The 16669-nt window shown below is 53.0% G+C and overlaps 1 protein-coding gene and 2 non-coding genes across 4 annotated transcripts; 1 reads left to right on the forward strand and 2 right to left on the reverse strand.

Annotated features, from left to right (window-relative positions):
• Positions 1-267: 267 nt before the first annotated feature.
• Positions 268-10213, forward strand: LOC132026712 (zinc finger protein 689). 2 transcript variants are annotated; one of them, XM_059414903.1, is made up of 4 exons: positions 268-692; positions 4475-5474; positions 5694-5807; positions 7371-10213. In XM_059414903.1, the coding sequence occupies exons 2-4, from the start codon at positions 5270-5272 to the stop codon at positions 8552-8554; spliced, it is 1503 nt and encodes a 500-aa protein (XP_059270886.1). In that variant the 5' UTR covers positions 268-692; positions 4475-5269; the 3' UTR covers positions 8555-10213. The 2 variants fall into 2 exon arrangements, with proteins under 2 accessions (XP_059270886.1, XP_059270885.1); XM_059414902.1 differs by having other exon boundaries at positions 268-415.
• Positions 10214-14899: 4686 nt separating this feature from the next.
• LOC132027337 (U6 spliceosomal RNA) lies at positions 14900-15006 on the reverse strand. The gene has a single exon (XR_009407126.1). It is a non-coding gene; the product is annotated as a U6 spliceosomal RNA (small nuclear RNA).
• Positions 15007-16222: 1216 nt separating this feature from the next.
• On the reverse strand, positions 16223-16295 carry TRNAK-CUU (transfer RNA lysine (anticodon CUU)). The gene has a single exon. It is a non-coding gene; the product is annotated as a tRNA-Lys (tRNA).
• Positions 16296-16669: the final 374 nt, after the last annotated feature.

Genomic DNA, 16669 nt, shown 5'->3' on the forward strand with positions numbered 1-16669 from the left:
CGTGGGCCCCGGGGCAGCCGGGCTGCGCGGCCGTCGCTTCGCACGCGGCCCAGCACCGCGCGGGGCACGGAGCAGGGGCTCGGCCGCTGAGCTCCGGGATTGGCTGGGGCTCCCGGAAGAAGGCGGGCTCGCGGGCTGCGGCCGGCTTCCCTCCAACCGAGTGATTCGCCGAGACCCAATCAGAACGCGGCTCCGGGCTTCCTGCCCCGCGTCACCCAATGACCGTGCAGGGGAGGGAGAAGGGCGTGAAGCCCGGCGGAGCCATTATCCTTGCGGGCGAAGGGCTTGGAGCCCCCGGTGCTGAGCCCGGGGCCCTCGGCCAGGATGAGATGAGGCCGGCCCCAGGCCATCTGGGAGAATCGAAGCGTCCCAGCTCTCCCCTTCTCCGCATTTTAACCAAAAGGGGTACCATTCGGTATGGGTGCAGATGCGCTTGTGTGGGTGTTGTTGGGGAGGGTCTTCGCTCGGGTTTGGGAGGCTGTACTCACCCCTGCCCAGAACTGTACTCACCCCTGCCCGGAAGACGCCTGGTCTCGGTTCCAACCTCGCAGCACGCCTTGTTCGTGGCCTCAGCTCCTTCGGATTCGCAGGCCCCGAGCCCTCCTTCGTCTCCTGGAAACGGAGGCCGGAGGCTTGGAGCCCGGAGGGCAAACGTCCGGCGGCGGCGGCGGGGCCCCGAGGCTCTGGGCTAGGTGAGGAGAGTGGGGCTGAGCCGGACGGCAGCCGCTCTTGGAAGCCGGCCCAGGGCAGGCGCTTTCTTCCCGCAGCCACACCTACACCGCACCCTTCTCTTTCAGACCCCAATTCCTAAGAATCCGATGAACCTTCTAAGGTTCTTTTCCCCAGACCTGGGTGCGTCCTTGCATTCAAGGGTAGCCCCGACTGGCAGCTGGGGGGAGACAACAGTTGGGGTTTGAGGTCTTTTGCCTTCTTTCCTCTGAGTGCTTTGATTATTGCTTTCAATAGAGCTTTACTCAGGGGGATGTTCTGTCTGTGAGGTCGAACACAGAAGCCATTAGCCACGTGTGGCCATTTAGCACTTGTGCCCCAGGAAGTGAGCTTTTTCATTTTAATTAATTTAAAAATAGGCATGGTGTATTTCTGACGGGACTTGGAAGGGGGCTGTTTCGGTTTGTTGGGCGGCCCCTGTTCTCAGGGCATATCCTGCCCTAGGAAGCTGCCTGGAACCCTCTACAGAATTTAAAGACTTGCCACCTTGCATTTAGGTTGAAGACAGGTGTTTTTGTGTGTGCCACAGGCACTGAGGTGTGGTTTGTTTGGCTTTTTTTTTTTTGAAATGTTTCCACGGAAATGTCCATATGTAAGGTCTTTAACTAGGGAGCGGAGCCAGCTTCCCTCTGAAAAAAATCCAGCCCTTCTTTTTAGGAGCGCTCTACACTTCCGGAGGCCTGCGGTGAGAAGGGAGGGTTCTCCTGAAAATAGGAAACTGCCTGAGGCTGGTGGATCACGGCCGGGTGAAGCCTTCACCCTTAAGATCCTTCTGTCCTGGTTGAACCGGGGCGAGTCTGGGGTGGGTCAGAGCACCCCACGATCTTTAGTTCCGATTCTCTTTTCTGTGCAGAAAGCAATGGGGGTGAAGGAACTGAATGCAGCCTAGGTGAGAGGGGCCACCCTGTCTGGGCTGTACTCTTCCTCCTAGCCAGGCCCCCCGGGCCTTCTGTGCTGAGCAGCGTCTCGCTGTGACCCTATGGAGGCTGCTTTCGTGGTGCAAGGAGCTGCTCCACCGTCAGCTCCTCCGCCCAGGCGAGACAGTCTCCCGCTGCCCCTTCCCGCACCCCTCCCCCAGGTGTGGCTGCTGTTTTTGAAAAAGTAGGGCGCTGGCCACCTCCATAAGGAAGAAGTTTTGTACATGTCTGGGCCGTGGGCAGCTCTTTCCGGTCCCCTCACTGTTAGACTCCGGTGGATCCACTCTCAAGACTGTCCCCGTGTGTGTGCGTGTGCGTATGTTAAGGGGGGGGGGGTTGTGCAGTGTCCACTTTTCCCAGAGGGTGCACGTGGTCTAGCATAGCTGCTCCACACCGGCACACCTGCGTCCTGACGGCGGCAGGTGCAGCCTGTGGGTGTGTCCTCGCACGCCCCGCCCTCCCGGCCCCCGACCTGCGCCTGTGTGGGGCTCGCTGTGCTCACCGGAAGCCCTCGCCGGCCCCAGCTTCTCCACACCCGGGAGAGGCCCTACCGCTGCTGCGGCTGTAGGTGGTGCTTCAGCCACAGGCGCCCTTGGTGGTTCACAGATACGCACTCACACCGGGGAAACCACCCCTGCCCAGAGTGTGGCCATCTTCTCCTCCCTCTTGCTAAGCCACGGGTACCTCCACTCTGATGAGAGGCCCTTTCTCAGCCCTGAGCATTGGGAAAAGCTCCAAGAGGAAGTTAACCCTGCAAGCCCCCCAGTGAATCCATTGGGGGCACATGGAGAAGTCAAGGGGCATCCGGGTGGCTCACTCCGTTTCCTGACCGACCCTTGATCTTGGCTCAGGTCGTGATCTCAGTATTGCGAGATCCAGCCTCGCACTGGGAGTGGAACCTGCCTTAGACTCTCTCTTCCTCTGTCTCTCGACACACGCTGCCATGTGCTTGCTCGCTGTCTCTAAACAAACAAACAAACGTGGATAGACCGAGGTGTGGGAGACTTGTGCCCTAGCCTCGCCCTTGGAGATCAGGAGCCCTCAGTTCATGTCCACTATTAGCTAAATTCCAGAAGTGTGGGTGCTGTGAAGAAGCTTATGATGGAAAATATTCCTTTTGATCAAGTGGTAGCCACACAGAGTGAGAAGAGGCAGAAGAATGGGGCCTTTCCAGCCAGGGCCAAAGGGCTAGGCTGCACCTCAGCCCAGCCTGCTCTCCCCTTTCCTGCACGTGGGAAGAGGGCTCAGCACCTTTTCATCTTAATAGTAAATCATCCTTCCTGTTCAATGTCAGCAGCATCATTACCATTCAGGCAAAATGTCCACAGATTTGTTTCCAGTCTTCTGTTTAGTCACTTTCTTCTAAATTAAATGGTTTGCTCTCCATTGGCCTTTGTATTCTCTTAGTAGCCTAAGTTTACCATCTTATTTCTCCAAACTGAATTATGTATAGGCAGAAAGCTTAGACACAAAGCTGTCGGTTTGCCCTGCAAACAAACTACCAGATTAATTTTCTGAAAACATTATCGGGAGATAAATCACTCCTCTGGACTGATTTGGAGCCCCCCAGTGTGCAGGGTGAAGCCGTCCAATATCTGGTGCCAACCTATCGGATCAATCCTTCAGTTTTACCCTAACAGTATTTTGTGCTGCACAGAAAGTGTCCTCATTCCTGCCACACTCAGAACTTTCCTGAATTCCTGGCTTTGTACCAGAGATCTTTATGGCCATGGAATTCAGCTGTTTATTCAACAGATGTACATTGAGCACCACTGCCCTCCCCAAACCCTACCCATTCATAGACCAAACTCATTTTCCACCTGATGTATCACTCTGGAAAGTTATTCCGAGGGGACTCTATCTTACTCATTGTGACAAGCTTGACATTCCACCTCCTCCCCCAGTAGTGTGCTCGATAAACCATCACTATGCTTGGGACAGAGTAGAACTCAATGTTTACTGCAGGGGTGTGTATGTGTGTGTGTGTGTGTGTTTCCTACTTTCTCTGTTCAAAGTCAATCTTCCTTGGAATCTCTTAGGACCTATGTTATCTTGTGAATTCCTGACATGTTGTCTTTACTCCTTGCAGGCTTTGGGATAGTGTTTTTGTTTTTTGAGAGAGCAAGAACAGAGCAAGCAGGAGGAGGGTTCGGGGTGGGGTGGTGTTGGAGCAGACTCTCCGCTGAGCAGGGAGCCCAATGTCCAGCTTGATCCCAGAACCCTGAGATCACGACCGAAGCAGAAGGCAGATGTCCAGCCGACTGAGCCACCCAGGCTCTCCATGGTGTAATGTTTTGCCCATAGTAGGTGCTTTGAAAAAAAAATTAATGGGTTGGAGAGATGTGTGTCACCAGCTGAAGTACGTAGTAAATGGCATATTGCTGACCCTCAAATGCCCTGGGAGATGACCCTGAGCTGGTGGAACCCTGCACGCTTACACAGGAGCCAGGGGCTGATGGAGCCGGGGCCGACTGGTTCCATCAGCAATTTTCTTCGGCCTCGCACGTCCATGCCTGCAGCCCTGCTCTTAGTTGTAAATGCATATGCCTCAGTCAACTAGAAACCCCAGAGCATGGTGCCTGCCGTAAACTGCCCAGAGCTACACTCTGGACACTGGACAGATGCCATGGAAACCAAGTCCGGGGAGATGTGCAGAAGACTGAGCCTGAGAAGAGGCCAGAGCTCGGACTGTTGAGTTGACCCGCGACCTCGGATTTAGGGCGAAGGGAGCCGAGCTCAGCGGTTTGGATAAAGGCCGGGTCAGTCCCGGGTTTAATCCTTGTTCCTTCTCTTTACTGACAGTATCCCTCTGCGATCTTCCTTGTCAGGAGACCCGGATGATGACCAGCACTTAACACAGTGGTAGCAAAGAGGACGAAAAAGACTTCACGTGTAGCGGGGCCGGTGCCTGCGCGCGGGAAACGCCAACGTCCGTGTCCCTCGCACAAGGGCCACGAGGACATCGTCCGATTCTCAGAAAGCCACCGGGGGTCATCTCAGCCCCGGGTTGGCCGCAGTGGCTCCGTCACTCCAATCATCCCGTCCCTCGGCGGGGCAGCGCCCGCCCGAGAACCGGAGCCTGTCCCGGACGCGGGGCCGGCTCGCCGCCGCCCGCCTCGCCTCCGGCCGCAGGCACCCGGCGCGGAAGGTCGGCCGCCTGCCCTTACGCTTCCGTTGGCTTCGTTCAAACAGGCCGCTTTCGCCAGCAGCCAATCAGCACGCTCGATCTTCGGCCGCCGCCCAATGAGCGCGCGGAATGGGGGAAAAAGGGCGTGACGCCCAAGCGCAGCGCCATCACACTTGAGGGCAAAGAGGTTAGGCAGCCGGCATGGCGCTCCGGTCAATAAAATCGATAGCTGGAAGCCGCCCGCGTTCCAGGCTGAGGCGGTGCGGGAGCGGCGCCGCCATCTTCCCCGGAGGCATCTTCCGGTGCCTTTCCCCCGAGTTCGGGCAGGAGTTGCCTGAATAACAGCAAAAGGTTTCCGGGAGCCCCGCAGGGCGGCCGATCCGATTCCCTCCGGGCCTCCCGGGCCCGCGCAGCGCCGGTGCGGCCGGGCGCCCCAGTCCGGGGTCCGCCGCGGGTGCGGGCCGGGGAAGGCCGTGGCGCCGGCTCCCGCGGTCCGATGGCGCCACCTTCGGCTCCGCTCTCCGCGCGGGGACCCGGACAGCCCGTTCCCGGCCGGAGGAGGGGAAGGAGGCCGAGGGCCGTGAGCTTCGCGGACGTGGCCGTGTACTTCTCCCCGGAGGAGTGGGGCTGCCTGCGGCCCGCGCAGAGGGCCCTGTACCGGGACGTGATGCGGGAGACCTACGGCCACCTGGGCGCGCTCGGTGAGGCCCGGCGCAGTTCGCCTCCGCGGGCCCGGGGGGTCGGGCGGGGGGTGAAGGCGCGGGGGCGGGGCGGGGGCCGACGCGGGAGCGCGCGGTGTCGGGATCCGGCTCGCGACCCGGCTGTGCCGCGGGGGGGCCCGGGGCTCGGCAGGAGGTGACAGCGGGTGGTCCGCACCGGCCGTCCCGAGGAGCGGGCCGTCTGACGTTCTCCTTCCCCAGGGCGCGCAGGTCCCAAACCAGCCCTCATCGCCTGGCTGGAACGGAACACCGACGACTGGGAGCCGGCGGCCGTGGACCCGCAGGAGAGCCCGAGCGGGCTCACAGTCCAAAGAAGTGAGTGGAAAAGGCCCGTGCAGGGCCCGCAGCCTCTCCACTTGTCTCGACTTAGCGGCCAGGGGTCCCCGTGCCGCTGCTTGGTTTCGCAGCTTCAGGGTCTTGTCCCTCTGGTGCTGGGCGGGTCCCACCGCAGGGGTTTGCAGGTCCGTTTGCACCCGAGGGTCCGCAGTTCTCTATTGCGGGAACGAATCCGTTAGCTGCCCTCTGGCCTCCTCAGGATCCCTGAGCCCGGTCTGCTCTGTGCCGGGCTCGGAGACACGAGACATCTCCCTGAGTTTCTGGGTTTGGGTTGAAGGGATCTCCCGGGGAACGGCGGTCTGGGAGCGCAGAGCCCTCTTTTCTGCCCTTTTGGCGGGGTGACTCTAATCAGTGCAGGAATCTCCGCTCTCTGGGGATCAAGCAAGGCTCTTCTTGATGCCAGGCAGGGAGAAGGGCCCCGGTCCACCCGTGGGGCTGGATGTGAGCGTCTGGACCGACATTCGTGCTAGATTCTCTGAGACCAGGGCTCTCTTTCCAAGATAGTTCCTTACTAAGTGATACTTCCTTACTAAAATGATACTTCCTTACCTAAAGTGATACTTCCTTACTAAAATGATACTTCCTTACTAAAATGATACTTCCTTACTAAAATGATACTTCCTTACGGAAAACCTTTCCGTTTTTCCATGGTAGGTTGTCAGACGGCTGTCCGTTATCTCTGAGTCACTTGGGGAACTCGGTAAAAAAAAAAAAAAAAAAAAAAATACAGATTCCTAGGAGCGCCTGGGTGACTCAGTCGGTTAAGCATCGGCCTTTGGCTCAGGTCCCGATCCTGGAGTCCTGGGATCCAGCCCCACATCAGGGTTTCTGCTCGTGGGGAGCCTGCTTCTCCCTTTCCCTTTGCCTGCAGCTCCCTCTGCTTGTGCTCTCTCTTCCTGTCAAATAAATGAATAAAATCTTTTTTTAAAAAATAGAGATTCCTGGACCCAGAACTATTGATTTACTCCGATGGCTGTCTAAGACTTTGTATTTCTCTTTTAACAGCCCCAGCAGATTGGCATGCATGTTTAAGTTTGAGAACCATTGCATAAAATAGAGTTCACGCTCCTGAATGGCAGTGGTTCTGAGGATGTAGTACTCAGCATCACCCGGAAAAGAATCAGATACAAATTCTTGGGCTCCATCCCAGACCTGCTGAACCCAAAATTGTTTCAACGAGCCATCCAAGTGATTCTGATCATAAAATTTGAGAACCACTGGCTTAGAGGGCCTTCTGACCTAGTCCCTGCCGGCCTCTACCTCGTGTTCCCACTTCCTGCCTTATACTTACAGCTTCAAAAACTTAATTTCTCAAGCCTGCAGAACCTGCAAGAAACACTTCCCGACTTCTCCAGATGGAGCTGGGGACTCCTGGAATATCCTGCCCGTTTCTGTAGCGGTTGTGTCCCAGTGGGGGGGTCTGTGGCACTAACACTCCCTGAAGACAGGTTGAGTGTCTTCGCCTTCTAACCTAGAACACGGCCGTAGGCAAGGGCAGGGGCCCCGTATTTGTTAAATTAATGTCTCCCTGTGTGTCCGTAGAAACCAGAACCAGAAAGAAGAACGGAGACAAGGAAGTGTTCCCACCCAAGGAGGCCCCCCGGAAGGGCAAGCGAGGCCGGCGGCCCAGCAAACCCCGACTCATCCCCAGGCAGACCTCCGGGGGCCCCATCTGCCCGGACTGTGGTTGCACCTTCCCTGACCGGCTGGCCCTGGAGAGCCACAAGTGTGCCCAGAATCTGAAAAAGCCTTACCCTTGCCCGGACTGCGGGCGCCGCTTCTCCTACCCCTCCCTGCTAGTCAGTCACCGGCGGGCACACTCTGGTGAGTGTCCCTACGTTTGTGACCAGTGTGGCAAGCGCTTCTCCCAGCGCAAGAACCTCTCGCAGCACCAGGTCATCCACACGGGCGAGAAGCCCTACCACTGCCCTGACTGCGGCCGCTGCTTCCGGAGGAGCCGGTCCCTGGCCAATCACCGGACCACGCACACGGGCGAGAAACCCCACCAGTGCCCCAGCTGCGGCCGGCGCTTCGCCTACCCGTCGCTGCTGGCCATCCACCAGCGCACGCACACGGGCGAGAAGCCCTACGCCTGCCTGGAGTGCGGCCGCCGCTTCCGACAGCGCACGGCGCTCGTCATCCACCAGCGCATCCACACGGGCGAGAAGCCCTACCCGTGCCCGGACTGCGAGCGCCGCTTCTCCTCGTCCTCCCGCCTGGTCAGCCACCGGCGCGTGCACTCCGGCGAGCGGCCCTACGCCTGCGAGCACTGCGAGGCGCGCTTCTCCCAGCGCAGCACGCTGCTGCAGCACCAGCTCCTGCACACGGGCGAGAAGCCCTACCCCTGCCCGGACTGCGGCCGCGCCTTCCGGCGGAGCGGCTCCCTGGCCATCCACCGCAGCACGCACACCGCGGAGAAGCTGCACGCGTGCGAGGACTGCGGCCGCCGCTTCGCCTACCCGTCGCTGCTGGCCAGCCACCGGCGCGTGCACTCGGGCGAGCGGCCGTACGCGTGCGACCTGTGCTCCAAGCGCTTCGCCCAGTGGAGCCACCTGGCTCAGCACCAGCTCCTGCACACCGGGGAGAAGCCCTTCCCCTGCCTGCAGTGCGGCCGCTGCTTCCGCCAGAGGTGGTCTCTGGCCGTCCACAAGTGCGGCCTCAGAGCCCCGAACGGCGGCCCCAGAGCTGCTGCCGCGGGGGCCGCGCAGAAGGGCAGTGCCCTGTAGTCCAGGAAGGACGGTGGATTGTCCTTTCATTTCCCGGAGGGGCTCAGGGAAGCGAAGGCGAAGCCCCGGGTCAGACAAGGCAGCGGCGGAAGGGACACCCAGGCCTCCGGCTGTGGCGACCCGACCTTGAGTCTGTCTCCCCACACTGGCTGCCTTACCGATGTGTCTACGACAGCCCGGTTAGGAGAGGTGACATCCCGTGGTGGTTTTCCAGGCTACCCTATCCCGAGAGGATTTCTGTGTGTGGACATCAGGGCTAAAGGGCCTCCCATCCATTTTAGGCGGCTGTCCTAGTCGTGCGCACAGTTGGTGGGGCAGCGTCTGGTTTAGTCCCCTTCCTTCTACACTCCTGCCAAGTGGTTTCTTTTTTCTTTTTTCTTTTCTTTTTTTACTTGCTTTAAAACCTCCCTGGATAGGGAGCTCACTACCTCACAAGGCAGGTCATTTCGTTTTGGGATAGCTCTGATCTTTAGAAGGCGGTTAAGTACCACCTTCTCCTTCCCTAGAAGCCTAGCCGAGTATGTAAGACTTCATCTACAGGGCAGCATTTCAGATAACTTAACCACAACGGCTTTGCCCACGTTTTCAGGTTAAACAGCACGATCTGGTCAATTGTTCCTTAAAGACAGGGTTTCAGTTCCCACACGTGATCTCTCTCCAAACAGGTGGTGGTTTTTCAGTGTCCCTTCTAAAGGGTCATCCAAAAATAAGCCAGCACCACAGTGTACAGAGCACACCTCTCTACTTATTTTAACAGCTCTAGATGGCACTGAATTTGGGGGTGGTGACATTAGAGCAGGGCTTCATTGGGTTACGGAGACATAAATACCTAAGCTTTTTTTTTTTTTTTTTTTTTTAACCACATACTGTGAAGCTAAGTCTTCTGCCCCCTGTGTTCGGAAAATTGAAGTTGGGTCTGGGACATAGACAAAGTGAGTTTTGGGAGAAGACTGATTTTAAGGAGAAGCAGGGGAGCTATGGTCTAGCAGCAAGAGGTCAAACTGGACCAGCCTGCACTTCATCCAGGGGATTTGGATTAGTTTCAGGCAGCCAGTGGCTAGAAAGTCCTTGAGAACTGGGTCTCACTCCTCCCTGATTCTCAACCGAATAAGGAGACATCAGCACAGAACCTTCCGTGAGTCCTCAGTCAACATTTTTCATAAAGTGAGGTGAGGCCATTCAAGGAGGGCAGAAAGCCAAGTACTTGAATACAGGGCCGGAGGAGTCTACAGCCATCGAGTTGTGTTTATGCCTGCCTTCCTCACAGAAGCTCCCCAAAGCAGCAGCAGCAACGTGTCTTAATCTTTGATATGCCTCCCTGGCACCTGCCCCTGAGTAGATGCTCAATAAAGCTTTACCGCATTAAATGAACAAGGCCTACCACTTTGCCTTGGGTAGCTGCACCAAATTGGGATTTCCGAACGTGACTTCTCTCCTATTCAACAGCTGGAGTGAGTCATGCTCTACCCCTGTTGCTTGTTCCTTCAGCTCTCCTAATCTCAGCCCTAACGTGGGAGAGCAGTGTTTGTAGTGACCTCTGTTCTGGTATTTAGCAAGATGCATTGTCACTATTTGTCTGTTTCTCTTTGGATGAATGGATGAGCTGCCCCAAGACAGGGGTCCTGCCAGATTGGGTCTCATTAAAATGTCGATAAATGATGTTCCTTGTGGAATCCCTGTTTATAAACTGAAAGTCTAGGTCCTTGACTGGGTAAAAATTTTTACTCCACGGAGACCTGCCCTGTCCTAACAGAGCTATTTGAATGTCTGCCTAGCTCTGTATTCGAGGGGGCTGTTCTACTCTTATCTGACCCAACCCTACCTAGGAATTTTGTAACTTTTCTCTGGGCCTGGACTGTGACTCATAAGGCTTGGAAGTCCAAGTTCCAGGGTGTGTGCGATCAGTGGAGGGCCAAGATGAGTGACCATTTCCTAGGTTCCCTAAGGCATGTCATTCCCAGCATCCATTCCTGACCAGCTGAGATCCTGGCCCTGTTTTCAGTGGGAGATCCCAGTATCCGTCTAATTCATTCCCCTTCTGTTCCAGGTGGTTTGAGTTTCTGTGACTTGCAGCCCAAAGAATGAACTATCCCCCCTCCCAGTATTGATTTATCACCCACGAGCTGCAAAGAGGGGGAGATTGCAGTGCTACCTCCAGGGGCCTGCACACCTTTCCTGATCGCCAATCTCAGTGAGCCTTCAGCATGACTTAAGTCTTCCCTACATCCTTAACCAGTGAATACCTTCTCTTTTTTTTTTTTTTTTTTTTTTTTTTTTATTTATTTGACAGACAGAGATCACAAGTAGGCAGAGAAGCAGGCAGAGAGGAGAGATGAGGAAGCAGGCTACCCGCCGAGCAGAGAGCCCGATGCGGGGCTCGATCCCATGACCCTGGGATCATGACCTGAGCCGAAGGCAGAGGCTTTAACCCACTGAGCCACCCAGGCGCCCCAATACCTTCTCTTTCACTAAGAAACCCAAGGTTTCAGATAGGAACTCTTAACACTGCATTCCCCACTTTGACCAGTATTTTTACTTGGGCACCACGCTCACCAACACAGCTGTGCTCGTGATTCCCCTACTGCCCTCCTGGGGACTTTGCTACGTCTGTTATTCTTCCTCTCCTCTTAGTTTTGTGGTTTCAGAGCCGCTCTCTTTTCTGGAACACACACATGCCAGTCTAAAATCTGTCTTTTAAGATTTTATTTTTTTTAAGATTTTATTTATTTGACAGAGAAAGAGAGATCAAAAGTAGACAGACAGACAGAGGGAAGCAGGCTCCCCGCCAAGCAGAGAGCCTGATGCGGGGCTTGATCCCAGGACCCTGATATCATGACCCCAGCTGAAGGGAGAGGCTTAACCCTCTGAGCCACCCAGGCGCCCCTAAGATTTTATTCTTAAGTAATCCCTACACTCCACATGGGGCTCGAACTCACGGCCCCAACATCAAGAATTGCATGGTCTACCGACTGAGGCTAGCTTTCTTGAAACAGTAGGCTGCATTCACTGTGTTCTTTGGCCTGCTGCAACAGTATTATAGCCGCCGTGCTGAGCATTTACCATGGGCCCGGTACTGTGTAAAGCACTTTACATACATTCCCATGTAATGTGAACCACACAAAGTAGTTGTGCTTCCATGTGTCTCTCGCACCGCCCCATATCTTGCTGTTTTTGCCAAAAATGCAAGGCCTTGCCTTCAACAAATGGTCAGACGAGCGGATTCCAGACCTAGAGGCTCCTGAATGAGGAAAAGTTGAGTTCCTTGATGAAGGACTACGTTATATTGGCGAAGACATGCTGTATACGTTCCTTCTAGCCTTTTCCGAATGCACCTGCAGCCATTTCCCAGGGTGGCAGGGCACGGGAAAAGGGGAAGTAACTAGAGTTTTCAGGGCTTACTGGACATTGGATCTAGACACGACCTAATTCTTGGAGATCCAAAACATCACTGTAGTTCACCAGGCGGTGGCCTCATGAAGATCAGGCGTGTGCAGAAAAGGACTAGCTCAGCAGGCCCGGGCTGCTCAAACCCTGCACGTTCCAAAGAAAGCTCATCTTCAGGACTAGCACCTGGCGCCTTCCTGGGAGGTAAATTCTGAGCCCTTGTACTATTTTGCCTGATGAGGGTGTTCCTGTACCCTGGAGGCCTCGAATCATGCGGCACCAGTCTGACCAGATGAGTTCATCCTAACAGTGTGGTTTATGATGAATGCCTGTCTTTGCTCTGGGAGACAGAGTCTGAGCAGCTGAGGTGTCATGTGAGTCTCCATGTCTGTGTAACTGACTCCCCAATAAAAACCCTAGACACCAAGGCTTGGGTGAGTTTCTCCACTGGGCAACAGTTCACACATATGGTCACACGTCGTTGGGAGAATAAAGGGCAACTCTATGGGACAAGGACACCTGCAAGTTTGTAAGTTCGTGTCTGGTTTCTCCTAGACTTTGCCCCATGCACCTTTCTCCTTGGCTGATTTTCATCTGTATCCTTTTCCTCTAGTGAGCTATAACCTAGGCTGTATGGGGGGAGAGACAAGGCCCTGACAACTCGTTAGCTCTGCCCCAGCCGTTTCTTCGGGTTGGGTTTGCATTAAGCAACCGTGAGGGAGAAGGAGCGTCTCTATGTGGGACAAAGAGCAGCTTGCTTACTCCTGACCATAAAGCACCAGGTTCCCCAAGTTCATTGTTCCTCCTCCACAGTGCCACTCGCTGTGTGCCCGGCATGCATCGGGCCCCTCCTTGTTGCCTGTGGGGCTTGGGAGGCGAAAGAGCCAATACATACATGAGTCTCACTTGGCTTGTACCATGAATAAGGCCTTTTGTCCATGACACTGGCATCTCTTGTCTTCTGCCAGCATCCATGAAACAGGTAATCTTAAATTGCACACCTGACAGTAGGTATTATTTCCCTTTAATGGAGGAGGGAACTGAGGCTCACTGGTAATACTAAATAACCTGTCCAGAATCACGTATCTGGTAAACCTAAGAGCCAGGATTCCCAGCCAGGTCTGCCTCCAAAGCCGGCTGCTATCCGACGAACTACAGCACCGAAACTGTCCTTTAAGACACCTCAGGGCTTAGTTAGCAAATCAATAATTTTTATTATTTATCTTAGTTCTCCTACTGAAGTGCTCTCATAACTTGGCTTTCATGCTCCATTTTCTTCCAGCGCCTCTTCCTGGTGCCTCTTGTGGTTCTTTCTAGTGTGCACGCGTAGGAATGCCTTCTCAGCATTTCTTGGGAAATGTATACATTTTCCTAAGTTCTGAGAGCAACTGGTCAAAAAAACCAGGAAAATTAAAAAAAAAAAAAGTATCATGATTGTCCTGCAAATTGAAGCTTAACAGCAAACACAGAGAAGGGGTTCCTGGGTGGTTCAGTCAGTTAAGCATCTGTCTTCTGCTCGGGTCATGTTCCCAGGGTCTGGGATTGAGCTCCGCATCCGGCTCATTTCTTGGAGGGGAGCCTGCTTCTCCTGCTCCCTCTCTCACTGTCAAATAAATAAATAAAATCTTTTAAAAAAAATAAATAGGTTACTGGTTTAGGGGTCATCAAAAGCAAGACCAGGAAACACTCCTACAGAGTTGAAAGTGAAAGGCAACATACCTGTAAATGGGACAGAAGCACCCAGAAAAAAAGATGTCCCCACAGGATCGGGTCATCTTGCCTGTAGCTGTGGCCATGTGGTAAGTCTGCATTCCTGGGCCTGCCGGCTGCTAACCAGGAGTCAGTCTTGCAAATAAAATATTCCCTTCACAGGCTACTTTGTACAAATCTCCTCCAAATGGTGTTCAAGAAGTAAACTTTGGAAGTAAAAAATGTTGATCTCTTACATTGCTGTGGCAGCTCCAAAACTGTGGGTTTTTTGGTGGTAAAATATAAAATTTACTATGCAGTTCAGTGGCATTAAGTGCATTGTACAACCCATCACGATGTCCAGAACTTTTTCATCAACTTCAATAGTTACTACCACATTGCTTTCCAAGGAGGTGGTAGGATTTTACACTCCCCTCAGCAGGGTGACGGCCTCCGCCTCCTGAAACACGGCGCCTCGGTCATCCCTTCATTCAACAAGTATCTTGGGCAACGGCCACAGGCCATGCAATGTTCTAGAAGATGGAAATGCAACAGTGGACACTATAGTCTTTGCCCTCATGGAGATTCCAGGCTAAAGAAAAAGATAAACCATATTAGGCAGCGCTCGGCACAGGATGAGGGGATGAGTGACGAGGGGGACTATTTTGGGACAGGAGTGTCAGCAAACTTTTTCCCCCTGCCAACCCTCTTCAGCAAACCTTTCCCTGCCATCAGTCAACTTTTTGATCCTTCCTCATCTAAAAGCTGAAAAATACCATCATGCAATTCTATGTTGCATTCCCCCGTTACAAGTGATCGTATTTTCAAATGCTTTAAGATGTTGGATTTTCTTTTATGTGAACTGCCACTTACTTATACTGTTTACCTATATTTCTGTTGTTAGCCTTCGGCTTCTGCATTTGTAGTTCTTTAGTAAGAAATGAGTCCTCTGGAATATAATTTGCAAATATTTTTCTCAATTTGTCGTTGTATATTGACTTAATGATTTTTTGCTACGTACTTTCTTTATGCAGGTTTTCACCCCTTGTTCTTTGAAAGTTATACATTCTTTTGGAAGTTACTCATCAATTTCTAACACATATTTAGGTCTAACATTTCTCATTATCTGTATGCCTCTTTTTATTTTACTTTTAGTATTTTTCTAGCAAAATGCCACAATTTTCATCATTCAGTGTCACACGTTGTGCTGTGACTCCTATCATTTCCTCCAAGTTCGTCCGGAAAGCGTGGTCATTTGGTGGGGGGACTGCACAAAATATGGAACACTTCACGAATTTGCAGGTCATCTGTGAGCAGCGGCCATGCTAAACTTCTCTGTATGATTCTTATTTTAGTATATGTGCTGCCAAAGCGAGCTCTGTAAATGCCTATTTTTTTAAAAAAGATTTTATTTATTTATTTATTTGACAGACAGAGATCACAAGTAGGCAGAGACAGAGGAGGAAGCAGGCTCCCTGCTGAGCAGAGAGCCCGATGTGGGGCTTGATCCCAGGACCCTGAGATCCCAGGACCTGAGCCGAAGGCAGAGGCTTTAACCCACTGAGCCACGAACGCACCCCTGTAAAATGCCTATTTTTAAATTTATTTTTTATTTTTTTTAGAGAGAGTGATAAATGGGGGAGGGGCAGAGGGAGAGAGAGAGAAAATCCCAAGCACGCTCCACACCCAGCGTAAGCCCCATGCAGGACTTGATCTCACCATCCCAAGACCCCGAGATCCCAACTTGAACAAAAATGAAAAGTGGGTCACTTAACTGATTGATCCACCAAGGTGCTCCTGCCTGTTTTTAATCTAAAATGAAAAATACTGGGGCACCTGGGTGGCTCAGTCAGTTAAGCATCAGATACTAGGTACTCACCTTTCACTTTTATTGTACACAGTATAGTATTTTCACAGGGACTTGCTAAAGGATTTCAAAGGTTTAGCTTTTGGGGTGCCTGGGTGGCTCAGTGGGTTAAAGCCTCTGCCTTCGGCTCAGGTCATGATCTCAGGGTCCTGGGATCGAGTCCCGCATCAGGCTCTCTGCTCAGTGGGGAGCCTGCTTCCTCCTCTCTCTGCCTGCTGCTCTGCCTACTTGTGATCTCTCTCTGTCAAATAAATGAATAAAATCTTTAAAAATAAAAGGTCTTAGCTTTTGAAGGAAAAAAAAATCTAATGAACAAATCTCCAAACTATAAGCAAAACATAAGGACCTTACAACATTTTCACTTAAGTCACTGTACTCCCACTTAGGGCACAGCAGACACTCCCGAGCAGCTGAAGGACGGAAGGATCACATGACAGGAATTCATTAAATGAGAGAAAATGTCCTTCCAGAAATAAACCCTTGTATTTATGATCAAGTGATTTTCTTTTCTTTTCTTTTTTTTTTTTTCCTTTTAAGATTGTATTAGAGACAGAGAGAGCATGCATGGGGGAGGAGCGGAGGGAGAGGGAGAAGCAGACTTCTCACTGGACAGGAAACTGGATGTGGGGCCGCTCCCAGGATCCTGGCATCATGACCTCAGCAGAAGGCTGACACTTGAGTGACTGAGCCACCCAGGCCCCTGCTTCTTTCTTTTCCAGTAGGCTCCATGCCCAACATGAGGCTTGAACTCATGACCCTCAGATCAAGAGTCCCATGCTCTACCAACTGAGCCAGCCAGGCACCCCTGCGATCAACTGATTTTCAACAAAATTGCCAAGACAATTCAAAAAGTGAAACGGTCTTTTCAACACATGGTGTTGGGACTAGATATACACATACAAAAGAATGAAGCTGGATCCCTACCTTCAACCGTATATAAAAATTAATTTGGGGCACCTGGCTGGCTCTGTTGGTTAAGTGTCTGCCTGCGGCTCAGGTCATGATCTCAGGGTCCTGGAATAAGCCCCGCATCGGGCTCCCCACTCAGCAAGGAGTCTGCTTGTGCCTCTGCCCCTTCACCCACTTGTGTTCTCTCTCTCAAATAAATAAAATCTTTAAAAAAAAAAATTAACTCAATGTGGACAAACAATAGACCTAAATGTAAGAGCTAAAAC

The sequence above is a fragment of the Mustela nigripes genome, chromosome 11 (genome assembly GCF_022355385.1).
Source record: "Mustela nigripes isolate SB6536 chromosome 11, MUSNIG.SB6536, whole genome shotgun sequence".
Classification (NCBI taxonomy): domain Eukaryota; kingdom Metazoa; phylum Chordata; class Mammalia; order Carnivora; family Mustelidae; genus Mustela; species Mustela nigripes.